Source organism: Lonchura striata, chromosome 1A (assembly GCF_050655825.1).
Source record: "Lonchura striata isolate lonStrDom1 chromosome 1A, ASM5065582v1, whole genome shotgun sequence".
Taxonomy (NCBI): Eukaryota; Metazoa; Chordata; class Aves; order Passeriformes; family Estrildidae; genus Lonchura; species Lonchura striata.
In genome coordinates, this window is record NC_140741.1 from 20,614,094 (window position 1) to 20,628,055 (window position 13,962).

At 42.5% G+C, this 13,962-nt stretch overlaps 1 protein-coding gene across 1 annotated transcript in view; it reads left to right on the forward strand.

The window, feature by feature from the left end:
• Positions 1–441: 441 nt before the first annotated feature.
• The window catches only part of PKP2 (plakophilin 2), a 38,522-nt gene continuing 25,001 nt past the window's right edge, over positions 442–13,962 (forward strand). Inside the window, exons 1-3 of the mRNA XM_021548332.3 lie at positions 442–711; positions 7,633–7,745; positions 10,193–10,884. Coding sequence (XP_021404007.2) covers positions 504–711; positions 7,633–7,745; positions 10,193–10,884 — 1,013 coding nt within the window. The 5' untranslated portion in view covers positions 442–503. The remainder of the gene's footprint in view (positions 712–7,632; positions 7,746–10,192; positions 10,885–13,962) is intronic.

Genomic DNA, 13,962 nt, shown 5'->3' on the forward strand with positions numbered 1-13,962 from the left:
CCGGGCTGGGCTGGGCTGTGCCGGGCCGGGCTGTGCCGGGCTGGGCTGTGCCGGGCTGGGCTGGGCTGTGCCGGGCTGGGCTGTGCCGGGCTGCGCTGTGCCGGGCTGGGCTGGGCTGTGCCGGGCCGGGCTGTGCCGGGCTGGGCTGGGCTGTGCCGGGCTGCGCTGTGCCGGGCTGCGCTGTGCCGGGCTGGGCTGGGCTGTGCCGGACCGCGCTGTGCCGGACCGCGCTGTGCCGGGCTGCGCTGTGCCGTGCCGGGCTGTGCCGTGCCGGGCTGTGCCGTGCCGGGCTGTGCCGTGCCGGGCTGTGCCGTGCCGGGCAGCTCCGCCGGACGCTCCCCCGGCGGGCAGGCGGGGAGCGGAACAGCGGCGAGGGGCCGCCCCGCGGGCGGCGGGGCCGTGCCTGGCACCTGTGCGGCGGGCGGGGCGCGGCGCGGCCCCGGCCCCGGGGAGCGGCGGAGGCGCAACAGGTCCGCGGAGCCGAGCGCGGCCCGGCCGTGCCCATGGCCGGCCGCGGGCCCGAGCAGGGCTACATCCGCACCGTGCTGGGCCAGCAGATCCTGGGCGAGCTGGACAGCTCCAGCCTGGCGCTGCCCTCCGAGGAGCGGCTGAAGCTGTCGGGAGATCGCGCCGGGGAGGAGAAGGCGCTGCGGATCCACCGGCAGGTCCAGCAGACGCTGGCCAGGAAGAGCCGGGGCTCGCTGTACAATGGTGAGTGCCCGCCGCGCTTCGCGATGTTCTGCGGTGGCGGCGGGAGGCGGGCAGGGACCGGGACGCGGCTCCGGGGTGGGACCCCATAGACCCGCTGCTTCCCGGCGCTGGGGCCTGAGCACCGCTCGGGCACAAAATCCTGGCTCTGTCGCCTCTTCTTTCACTCTTCTGCCACCGCCGCAAAGAGTCAGAAGTTTCTCCCTCCCTCCGTAACTCGCTGCGTGGCGCGGCCGCTCCAGGCTCGGCGCTGCCCGGGAGGGGAACCGAGCTGAAATTCCCCTAATCCAACAGCCGCTCCATGCGCTCATTTTAGTGCCTTTAGCTTTACCCACCGCTCTTGTTTGCCAAGTAAAATGGGAAGAACCGTAGGAAAAGTTTTGCCTTGTTTAACCATGAAATGAAAAAAAAAAAAAAAGTTTGTTAAAGTGACTCTAGGAAAGGCATGAACGGGAAGCGCAGAACGATAATGCTATCAGACATTATTTACCCAGTTCTTTGACATGCGTGCTACAAATTGACGTCAATCATCCCTGGCTTCCTAGATCTTGTAGCCAGAAGACCAAACCCGTCAGGAAATGTGCAGCCACACCTTGTGCCCCAAGCAGAGCCCGACCACAGCGCCAGGCACCCACTGGGTGCCTGCCAGGTGCTGAGGGTTAAAGGCAAAATGCTCGAGGGGTTTAGTCTTAACTATTCATAAAAACTTTATATACCATGAAACTTTAAGTGGGAAGACATAACAGACTCGCAGGCTACGTGCCCTCTTGCCTCATTGTCCTTAAAGAAGCTGTCACCTTTCACTTGCTAAAAACTGTGAGACAGAAGTCTTTATAACCATATTTCACACATCTATCTTAAGAGTCAGGCAAACAAATATTTTCTTGTTCTTTGTCTGGCCTCTATTTTAAAAAACAGCTCATGGCAAAAATTGACGTATTCTGCTTGTAGAAATCAGTTGTACAAATCACATAAATGGGTGTGCAATGTACAGATAAACATGCAAGTCCTTATTTTGGCTGCTGTCATTTAAATACGGATTCTAAAAACTCTTAGGGTAGCTTAATTTCTTTTTCTCTCAGCAGGGAGCCTGCAAAAAACTTTTAAAGCAGTAGTTTATCAGTGATACAGTGTCATGAACCTGAGCTCTTGTCTCTAAACCATGCATAAAACACTATGAAAACAGTTCCCCTTCTCTCAAGTCATCCTGGCTTCTCTGGAATACATTAACAGACCTGATGTATTTGGGGATAGTTATCTTGATTTGCTTTGTTTTTCTAAAGGTCAAGTATTTGATGCCCTAGCATTTCTGAGACACTAAAACCTTTAAACTTCAGGATAAGTGGTGGAAAATGCCATGTCTGTAACATGTCTTGTCCATACAAAAATGAACTGTTCTTCTTTCAAACATGTTTTTATGGGCAAGTTGCTGTACAATTTTTAGTCCCACTGTAAAACTCAGAAAAAAATAATGAAAACTGACATGCATTCCATTAATTTATACATATATATAATACATGTATATCTGTCTAGATCTTTAATATATATAATGTGAATAATAGCCAGTCTTGCATTTAACATGTTGACTTTCCTGGAAAATATATATAAACTTGCATGTGTGCCCCAATGTGCTTTCTATACAGACTTGCTCAAAAATGGACCATGCTTTCAGAAACATTTGAATTCTGGTGTGTAGGGGACTTTTAACAACTATGCCCTTTTTTACATGCAAAATCTTCCTTTTCTGTGAATTACAGCCCTTTTCTGGCTACATTCATCAAGGTTCCTGTATCGTTTGCAGTTTCAGGGGAGGATTACAAAGATTTAGAGGGAGCAGGAGCAGTCCCCTGTGACATAACTGTCCTGTCTGTAGGAGTATTTCAGACTCTGCTCAGCAAGGTACTTAGTGCATACCAAACCACAGTGTTCACATGCATGCCTAAAATTAGCCAAGCACATAACCACTGGGTGTGAAAAATCAGTGCTAGGAAGGGTCTTGCCCAGTGTCATCAGTGCACACCTGTTTGTTTTCTACTGACTATACTCTGCTGAAACTTTGAAGCCACAAGAAGCAATTTGTCAGCCAGCATAATTTCTCCTTAGAGTTTCAAATTAGAGGTGTCTGCTTAGCCTTCAGCACTACTTTTATATGGAAAACAATATTTTTTTATCTCCTACCCCCATACTGTTTGTTGTTTCGTGCCCTTTTCCCCCTTTTGGAGGATGTGTTTCTTTCTGATAATAGAACGTCAGTAATCTTCAGATTTGAGGATTCCACCTGCTGCCAAAGGATTGAAGTTACATATGTCCTCAACTCTTTTCAAGATGTTGTCAAGCATTGTCAATAGTTTTTCAAGCAGCTCAATAACAGTTGCAACTTGTCCGGTTTATCCACTGCTGAGCCTTTATAAATTACAGATTGTGCTGCCCTTAAATGTTTTAAACAACTAAAAGCAGTCATATCAAATTTCTGGATGCTATTTAGGAATGGAAGTGCAATGGTAGGTAGTTCCACCTTATCAAAGTAAAAGTGGCATTTGGAATCAGAGATTTTAATGACTGGTGTTGTGTTGCACATGCTGTTTTTATTTCATATACATTCTAGGAATTTTTTAAACTTCATTCTGTTTATGAGTCCACTTGCCTCTCCTCTTGTTCCTTTTGGATTTTGATTGGCTTTTTAAGGCATCCTTATCAAATCCTGACTGTAAAAAATGAGGGCAGAATTGACTACTGTATCACACAAAACCAAATGGCCTGATAAACTGCTGCCTGTGTACTGATTTTTTTTTCTAACAAGTTTTATAAACAGAGCGTGTTTATTAAAAAGAACAAACAAACAAAAAATAAAAGCAGAATTCAGTCTTACATGATTTACAAATAAACATCATCAGATATAAGGCGGTGGAAATCAGAGACTTATTTATTCCTCACATTTAATAATTTAAAAAATTCTTAGTGTTTTCTTATTGCAGTTGCTTTTAGGGACTCAGGGCACTTTTCTGTCCTTAGCTTTCTATTTTGCAGAATGCTGGCATGTTAACTGTTCCATAGTAATTTTCTATCTTTCTGGGGATAAGGAAGTATAAAAAATATCTGTGTTGACTTTCAGATTTTGTTGGTTTTGTTACATTCCTCACCCCTGCTCCTGAGTCAGAAGAAATCTTTTTCTTAAATTTGAACCCTTGTGTAAATGTCCTAACCAACACAAAATGTTATAAAACCTCCTCTGGGACCAGGCATGTGCTGGCAGAGTGATGAAGGAGCACAATCAAAAGGAAGGCTCTTTGATCTGGAGATGAAGGGACTCAGTGATGGTTTTGATATGCCATTATTAAAAGTCATCATCTCAGTCCATCCTGAGTGCTGAAGTATGAAAAGGGATGGAAGGGTGCCCATCCAGGAGCATTGAGGGGTCCCCATGGGGGAGGTGAGCAGCCAGGTGCCCTGAGCAGGAGTGGACAGTGAGCACTGGCAGGGGGCACTCAGGGTGTGTGACAGTCCCTCAGTTCCTCTTACACTGATGTGTACACACTGAGGACTGCACTGAGAGGTTCAAAGTCAGAATTTGGCTTTCATGGTATCCATTGAAATACAAAAGCGCTGAAGAAGACTCACAACACAGAGCTACCCCTGTATGTGATTCAAGGGGGATTTGATACACGCAGCTCCTTAGTGGAGGTAATTGTCTTTTTAATCTTCCAGATATCTCAGAGGTGCCTCTTGTCATTGTTGTTTCTGAAAGCAAAGCAAACATTGGGGTGGTCTGTCTGCAGCCATAGGGGAGAAATTTCCAAGGCCTTGGGAGGTGTTGGGATTGTCACCTCCAGGGGAACAAAGGGTCTTGAGAAGAGCCTCTCTGGAGACAGATGGGATTTCTGCTCAGTCACCTGTACAGCCTGCTGCCTCCTGATACTGGAATTATTTTTTCTGGTCTCAGAATTTTCTGCTGCAATATTGGGTGGCTTCTGCACAGCTTCTATTTTAGGCGTGGAGAGGAGCAGAGGGGTTCAGTTTGCTCCTCCGGTGACACATCCAAGGTGTTCCTCAGCTGTTTTAGTTCATCCTGACAGCAGAGAGGGAACTGATAAGCGGTTCCACTCAACTGCCCACACATGGGTGTCTGGTGCTGTCTGAGATGCCTGAGTTGTCCAAAATACACTTATGGGTTGACAGACATGATGCAGGGCCTGCAGCAAACCCATTTTTTCCTGACTGGCTGCTGGAAATCAACTGTGGTGTCCTCTGGCCTCTCAAATAGTGTTTGTCCCCTGCGGATGAGTAACTGAATCATGTGCTTACTTCCTGAGGGGAGAGCTTTTGTGAGACTTAAAACACTGAGAACCACACTCATGGAGTATTAATCCTAACAGTAAATGAGAACATCATATAAATTTAAAAACTAATAATTCATGGCTTTTTAAAATCAAACAACAAAACAGTGCATTGGGTGTGTAAGGTTTTTGTAGTATGGTGAAAATAAACTGAGGGAAGCCTCAGTGGCACAGGCAAGTTCTGATCAGGTCACCTATTCTGCATCTCATAACTGTTGGAAAGGCACAGCACTTCACACTTTTTCCTTTATCACAATGACTTTTGGCACAAGTAACCAGCACACAGTAAAAAACATGCCTTTCATGTCTGCCTAATAAATCTACAGGTAAAAGGCCAGCAAAATAATTTACTGATGTGATAAGAGCAAGCAAGGCATAACTGCAAAGTAAAATTATATAGGTTGGAAAACTCCATGTGTTTGTCTCTGAAAGAGAAAAATTTTACTGATGGATAATTTCACAGGGAGACTGAAGAGTAAAAAAAGGGGATTGCATAGTACAAGTTTTGATTGACTGTATTTTGTTTTTCTAAGGAGGGAACTATTAGATATGTAGTTTATCCTCAACCAGTTAATGGATGGCCTTGCTATCTTTAACTTACCCTCTTTTTTGTATTTTTATTTTTATTAAAGACAAGCGTAGAGTTACCTGAAATACAAAAAAATTACTTGCTGAAAGGGCCTATATAACCTAAGTAGGTAACTGAGAATACTTTTTCACCTAGTAGAATATAAACAGGGAAAAAAAAAATACAAACCATAAAGAAACAGAAATTTATGTTTATTTATATTTCATGATTTATTGTATGAAAGTCTTTTAATATGCAGCAGTGAAGAAAGTGAATCTTTAAAAAGTCAGCACTTAGCTGAGATGGACTCTTACTGGGCACCTGAAATAGTGCATTTCTGTAGGAATTACATGACACAAATAAGACATCCATATAAATCTGTAGATTTGGGATGCTGGTGCACATTTCTGTGAATTTTTTGCAGTATAAAAGAACAATTTACTCCTCCCTCTTTCTCATGTGCTCAGGTAACCCTTGGACTATGGTTACCTTCTAATGTCAGGAAGGAAAGATTACAATCCAAATAATGAGTTTGACCAAGCTGCACCATTCCACTCTCATGACATGAAGTTACTGTGAATGTGTACTGACAAATCACCTCATACATGTTTAAATCTGCCAAAATGAGAGAATTGGAAAGTATGATTATACAAGCAAAATAATTGCTTGTATAAGACCTCAAATTATCACAGTCTGCCATTATATTGTATTGTATTTTGTTGTGCTATGGAATACACAAATTTGGTCTTCAGCAGTTTGGGCAAGTCAGCGATTGGTTCTTTAGATTTCTTTTCTGTAGTACCTCAGGTAATATTTGCTATTTTGAAAATTAATGGCCAGTTAACTTCTTTATTGATCACTGTTAACCTGTTCAGCCTAGTAGGCCCATTTATGACTGATTTGAGGTCTTGATTTCAACTTCTATTTCACCTCTTTAAACCTATGTTCATTATATTCCTATATGCAGATTCTCATAATAACATGGTAACATCATAGTAACATAAATAAATATTTCATTCATATCAGTTGCTTTTGAAAGTTTCGTTAAGAGAAGCACTCATTCTGAAAATTCACTCTATCAGTGAAAAAAAGGAACAGCCCAAAAGTTTTGTTGGCCTGTTTGGGGTTTTGCTGGAAAAAATAACCACAATGCGCTGCTCTATTTTCAGAGCTGGGTCATGGAAAAAAACAGAGCAGATAACCAGATAAGATGTGGATCTTTGATATTATCTGTAGGATTAGTAAGCCTTTCAGGTGCAGATTTGAACTTGTTATTGGACAACCCAAATTTACAGCACCATGAGCACCATGAGTTTGTTCACAGACTCTGTGTGCTGCTTGGGTGGAGCACTGAGATTAGTGAAGCAATATTTGCTCCAATACATTGTCATTAAATTAGCACCTGAGGGGGAAGAAACAGCAGCAGCTGAGGCAGACAGCTGTGAAATAGAGTCTATACTCAAAGTGTCTATACTCGGAGTGTGCTGTGTGTTTGCAACTGTGCATGGTGAAATCTGCATCTCTAGGGTGCACAGGAACAGTACAGACATCAACCTGTGTTTCTCAGCTCCAATCTACAGCTGCAATATTTTCATCTCTTGTGTACTTTGCATGTCATAGTCAGACAGGGTAAACCATGCATTCATATATTTGCATGTACATTCAATGTGATTACGGTGAAAAAATAAGAATTCGTAGTTCAGTGATACTGTTTCTCAGCACTTAATCAGCTGGTTATCTGGGATATTTAAAATATCAGCTTGCTTTGCTAAAACATTTTTCATAGATGCACGAGTCACTGGACTCCTAAAAGCTAAAAATAACTCTTAAGCAAAGTACATAGGGAACTGAAAAAAAAATTGTTTGTATCCTCAGGAAAATGCAAATATCCCTCCATTATTTCCCTGTTCAGTTTTCAGCTTCTGTAAATGTCAGTGCTGACTGCTACCAATATTGTGTATCATCCTCTATAACAATGCCAAATTTTGGTAAGATCTTACTAATATTAGTCTTTGGTTCCAGGCAGCCTGCACCGTGCATCCAGTGTACCAGAACGTGTCTATAACATGGGGATCACTGAGAATGATTTTGCACCAAGGTCTCCCTACAGTTTCTCATATTACCAGGCGAACCAGGTGAGGAAAAGAAGAAAATGGGTAGAAATAAAAATAGTATCACACATATAGTTTATTCATATTTTTTTTGCCACAAATAATAGCATTTTGATGGTGTTATAAGGTTTGTTTGCTTATTTGTTTTCTTCTTAAAACCTGATATTGAGAAAATGAGGGTTTTACAATGAAATCTCTTCATGTTCTCCCTTCCTTCCAATGACTTCAGAGCACAGTATCCAAATTTAAGTCAGTCATATAGATGGGCTGTTTACAGTCCTGTTGGGTTTGTGAGAATTGGCATCAGGGTAGAAAATGAAAAATCATATTTACACTCCACTAAGACAAAGGCAGATCTTCATTCCTCCCACCACACAGCAGCTCAGTCAGCACACCTGTACCTCAGGGTGGCCAGAGGCCAGGCTGCCCAGGCAAACAGAATTAAGCATCCAAAACCAAATGAAAACAGACTGCCTTCATTTCACAAATACTTTAGTTTTCACAAGGTAGAGTGGTTTCTTATCATTTTAAATACTGTTGTAACCTGTTCTATCATAACAAGAATTCCAGCAGGACAGTCCTTGGAATATAATGGTGTTTCTAAACCGTCTAATAATAAATTCTCTTGTTATTTTGACCAGCTTTTCTTGGGGTCATGGCCTGAATGCTGAGATAAATAATTGGTTTTCTGCAGGGTTTTTGACACAGCTCATAACTGGTTTTGAACCTATTTGAAGGAACCACTGGGAGATCAACACAGTTCAATAACAATGCTCCTACATGAACAATTTAGTAAACTGAGAGCATTTTAGCTTGAGAACAGAAACATTTATTTGGTAAACAACTGTGTATGAAGGGGGCAATTCTTTCCTAATTTTAGACTACTCAAGACAAAACTCAAGGCATTTTGTCATTAGAAGCAATAGCCCAGCTTTTGACAAGTCTGTGAAGCAGCTCTGGCTCTGTATAGGGAGAGACAGAAGCACTTACCTAAACACATTCCACTCTATGTCCTCCCAACCTCTGTTCTCACCTGTGCTGCAGTCCATAATATTTGACCTGAATTCATTCCCTCCAGAAGACAGCAACAAGAAGAAAACTGGAGGTAACATAGGAATCACTAGAAAATAATACAGTATACCAGGCAGGGAGTGGGGAGAAAAGACAAAAAAGTGTATAAGCTGGGAAAAGCCACAAAAAACGTTAATTATCCCCAAACAACAGATAAAGATATCCTTGCATAACTTCTGTAGAATAAACAGATATATCCAATGGTCTATGCCTGAGCCTGCTAGTTTCTATAACCTTTACTCCTTTGTGAGTCAACTATCACCCTCAGGATCTCCTTAATGGTGAAATTAAGGGAATTCAGTCCAGCATCTATCTGCTAAGCACTGTTTCTTTAATTAAAAGCTTATGTAAACTTCTGTTTACCTTAAAAATGCCATTTATATTTCTAAATTTTAACACAATGTGGAAATGGAAAATATGGAGCTTTCTTCTATGGATGTATGCCCCTATGCTTACTGATTTTTTTAAAAACTAGTCCATGACTCCTCTACTTCAAGGCTGGATTTTGTCCCAAGTTGATTTAGTTCTGGAAGGCTTTGGAGTATACAGTCCAATATGGAGCACAAGAAAAAAGTATAAGAATCAAGAGGCCTCAGACAGTACCTAAAAGCAAGAATCTTGAAGATACATTCTACAAAGAAAGGTTGATGGCAGTGGATTTGTTTGGTTTAGAAAAGAGAAAATTGTAAGGCAAGATGATGATCCAGTACAGTCTGTCCCCATTAAGGATAGGAAATAAAAATAATCTAAATTTGCAATCTAAAATTAGGGAAGCAATTGAGATGGTAAAATGGTCACTTTAATTTTCTTGGAATGTTACACAATCTCCTTAATTTTTAAGAGGCTAGACAAACAGGGAGGGGACTATTTATCTCTTTTTACTAGATCCTACCACAGATGAACACGTGTGCTAAATAACTATATATTAATGAGGTTATTATCAATATGCAGACACTTCAGTACAATATTTTTTATATCTGATTGATAATTTTCTTCTGTCTATTAGACAGCCTTGAATTTAGCTTTAGTAGCAGATATTGGTGTTAATCCCCAAGGAGTTACAACAGAAAAAAAAATCTTCATTAATAATCAATCCGTTCATTACCTGGCTTAATTAACTTATGCAACTATTTTGGGTTCATGATAGAAGATTGGATGCTTAGCCTTTGTTTCCTGATGTTTAGACTGTACTTCTTCCTGCCTTCATGAGAGAGGTACCAAGAAGTGTGGCAGAATCCCATTTGATGCACAATTTTGGCAATGTTCACTAATTTGTTTGAGATTCCGAGAGCACTCTGTAGAAGTTCTGCCTTTACTTTGTTTGGTTTGGTTTCTCTGCTGCTAATGCTAAATGCTGTGACCTGACTGTGGCTCCTGTTGTTTTGTGCCCCCTGGAGCAGGTTGCCTCCCCATCCTCGTACACCAATGGCTGGGGGACGAGGATTGCTTACAGGACGATGGAAGAGAGAGCTCAAAGGCAGCCTCTGAAGAGACTGGAGGTTTCTCCCCAGCGAAATCCGGAAAGATTGGCCTACGTGTCCAACGACTTTCACTACGATGGAGGGGTCTCAGTCGGATTGTCCGTGAGGCACGGGGACGGGCTGAGATCCAGCGGGACTGTGCCACCAAGATACGCTCGCTCCGAGATCCTTGGCTACACCCTGCGTGACTCCGTGCACAGGGGACGCTCCTTCAAGAGACAGCCCCGCCTGGGGACTGTCACTGATGCTGTCCCCGATGGTGCCTACCCCAGCCCCACTGTCCCTCTGTACCCCCAGCCTGGCAGCAGCCGCAGCATGAGCAACCTGCTGGAGAAGGAAAACTACCTGGCCTCGGAGAGCGCCATGGGACAAGTGAGGTCCCCGACCGCGTCCCGCCTCTCTCAGAACAGACAGTCTGTAAGGTCCAGCTTCTACCAAAGCGCCTTCAGAAACACGCAGAGCAGGAGGGAGGCTTCCCAGCCAGCTTCCATTGCCAGCGTCGCTGCAGAAACGGATGGGAAGAGGATGCCAGTGACAGCTGCTGTGGCCGCAGCAGGGAGAAATGGTTTCCTGCAGAGCGAGCAAGTGACCCTCAATGGCTCTCAGCTGGGGTAAGCACAGTGCAGGACATGCTTTGGCTCTGGGCTCTCACAGCCAGCAGGAATGTGCTTGTTAGGAAGTGAACTGATAGCCTGTGGCTCAGCAGCCAGCACCATGCATGAAGTATCAGTGCAGAAGAGGCAGAAAGTAGATTGGCTTTTAAAAAGCCACATCCAGTGCAGCAGAGGAAAGGGGAGAAAAAAAATGTATATGTATGTACAGTGCAAGGTCTACACCTCCTGCTGAAGTTTGGGACCCCCTTTTGCCAAGAGTTAACTTTATCAGCAGACGTTAAATAGTCACTGAGTAATTTACAGCCTAAGTCACAATACACAAAATTGTATTGGCAAATGTGCCCACAAGAGCCCATACGATATCAGCACTGGTTCTCACAGGAACAGGTCAGAAATTTACCAGTGGGACAGCTTTCGGCAGATTGACAGTTTCCATTTTAAAATCCTCCGTGGTTTCAAGGACACTTCTTAGTTTTTACAAACTTCAGGAAAAACATGGGCAGAAATTTTTCCTAGCTCTGCAGCACCATCCTTCCCTAGAACAAATGCAAACTGCTCTGAATCCCAAGACCCCAGAGCTTCCCAGTACCATGAGTTCCTACATGTTCTGAGGGAGTTATCCTTACTTGAAACTCTGTTAGCTCCATGCCAGAAAGTCCCAAATCTGCCCCCAGAGTTCATGAAAATTGTTTAAAATACTGGAAAGAGTTGTTTGGTTTTTTTCCCAAAATTACTTCCCCAGCAAAAATTCCTTTCCAGAGAAGATTTCAGAATGTTTAAAATCTGTTCCATTTTCAAAAGAAAAAATTTATTATTTCTGAATTTCCCATCAGGAGTGAATATCTTTTCATTTTAGAATAATTTTGAATGTTTCCAGAGCTGCTGCATTTCAGTGGACAGAACAAGCCACTTGGTATACAGGAGATGGTTACTTGCATGTTTATTCTGGTTTTTGTTGTTGTTTCATAGTTCAAATAAGGATCCTAACATTTCTGTTTAAGTTAATCATAGTGTAATTTACAACTGTGTTATTAAGAAATGGCTTTTTCCCCATAACTGTGTAGCTGTTAAGTTCATTTTTCTGAAGACCTATCTTTCTTCTTTTTCTGAGTTTCTTGCTGTGTGAGAAAAGGCATCACCTGATATCACTGCTATGTGCAGATCAGGTGCTTTTTGTTGTCAACTACATGTTGTGTGTTATGATTATATTTGCAAACATATATGGTATTATGCTCACTTCTGGTCTGGATTAACTTTTCACCTCTGGGTGATGCAAGATTTAGGAGATCTGACATTAATTATGTTGACTTATAAGTATTCAGACTTTGCAGCTAGTAAGTCCGAAAAAAACCAGGTGAGAGCTCACAACAGCTAAAGATTTTGCAGTAGTAATACTGAAAATAGGTATCTGGACTTGTTTTTCAGTAGGGAGGACTTTGTTTTTCATTAAGAAAATTTAAAAACATATATCCCATTGATTTAATTATCTCCTTAACTTCTGGCACATCCTAGAATGCATTCTGAGCCACAACCAGCAATTTTTATCTTGAATTACATGTAGGAGCAATTTTGGCTTTTCTCTTGCAGGTGCAGACACTGGAGTCTGGTTGTCTGTCTGTACAAGCAGGAACCAAAGTATGTTAATACCTGCAGACAGAAAAATCAGTCTTGAATCATGGTACAAGTGGCTTTAATGTGACCATGTTAACTCAGGTGGAAGACTGATGATCTGCTGGAAATCTTTGTGATGGCATAATTCCTTAACTGCCAGCTTTTAGGTTCAGCATTTGCCAGAAGTTCTCTCAGTTCAAGGAGTTTGTAGACACTCTCAGTTTTCTTGTTATTCTCTTATTTGAAGGTTGCATTTATCTGACATATTGCCCCCTTAGTAATGTAAAGGAGAAAAAAAAATAAGCTTGTTTTTGGAGTAATTTAATTTTTCCAGAAATCTGTACTTTTTTTTTTTTTTTAAACAAGCCACCATTTAAGTCTTTCCACATGAATTAAGAGAATGAAAAATAGTTGTTTAAGGTTAAAGAGAGGTAGTGGACCAGCTGTGTACAGTATTTGAAATGTATCACAAAAGCATTTCCAAACTTCCTGTAAAAGGATTAGCTCATGCTATGAAAGCAAAGTAGAAAAAGTCAGAGTACAGAGATGCTATCTCTGTATCTTCTGGTGAAGTGAATCAGTTAAAAGCATCCTTGTGATTAAGAAAAGAGAGAGGCTCAACCTGAAGCTGTCTGAGAAATGGCTGCTTGCAGAATCTGACCTCTAAATGTGCTGAAAGCTGCCACAAAATGAATTTGTCTCAAAAGTGGTATGCTTTGGCAATTAAGCTGAAGTCAGAATCTGTCAAATCATTGTTCTGTTTAACAACCTCTGTCTGGCTGACCATTTGTTTGGTGTCTCTTTACATGCCAGTCAGCCCAGGGCTAATTAAGTTTGCCTGTAAATACTTTAAGGGTGGGAACGGAATCTTTGCATCAAATTCTGTTTTTACAAGATTTAGGGTGCTGCAGCTTTGTGAATACCATTGCGGGTCAGAGCTGGTATTGCATCCCTTACTGCTGCCAGATAAAACGTTAGGGAATGTTATTTTTATCTAATGGAGAGCAACCCAAGTATAGCAGTGCACAACAGGAGCGAAATCCTCTGCCTGCTGCGTGAAGGGATAACTTCTGGGGAGCTGCTGCCAGTGTCAGGGCACAGCTACAGCCCCAGCACCTAGAAATGCTCTGTCTGCCTGTCCACATGTCCAGCTCAGCCTGGCAGTGGCTCCTGGTGGACTTTTACTCCTCTGGGCCACCTTTGGCATCCTGAGGTTGAGTTCCCACATAAACTCTCTGGTGTGCCCTGAGGGATCAGCTCATGCATCAGCCAGGACCATGGGAAGTCTGTGGTTCTATTCCTCTTCAGCTGCTGGGCAGTGAAATGCCACAGTTTAGTACATCAGAGATGTCTGCTGCTCACAGAAAGTGACTGAATTTGGTCACAACACTCCAAAATTATTGCTGTGTCCAACAGGTAGACATGGTCATTATATGCAGGCTTATAACATGGTCTCAAAACCTT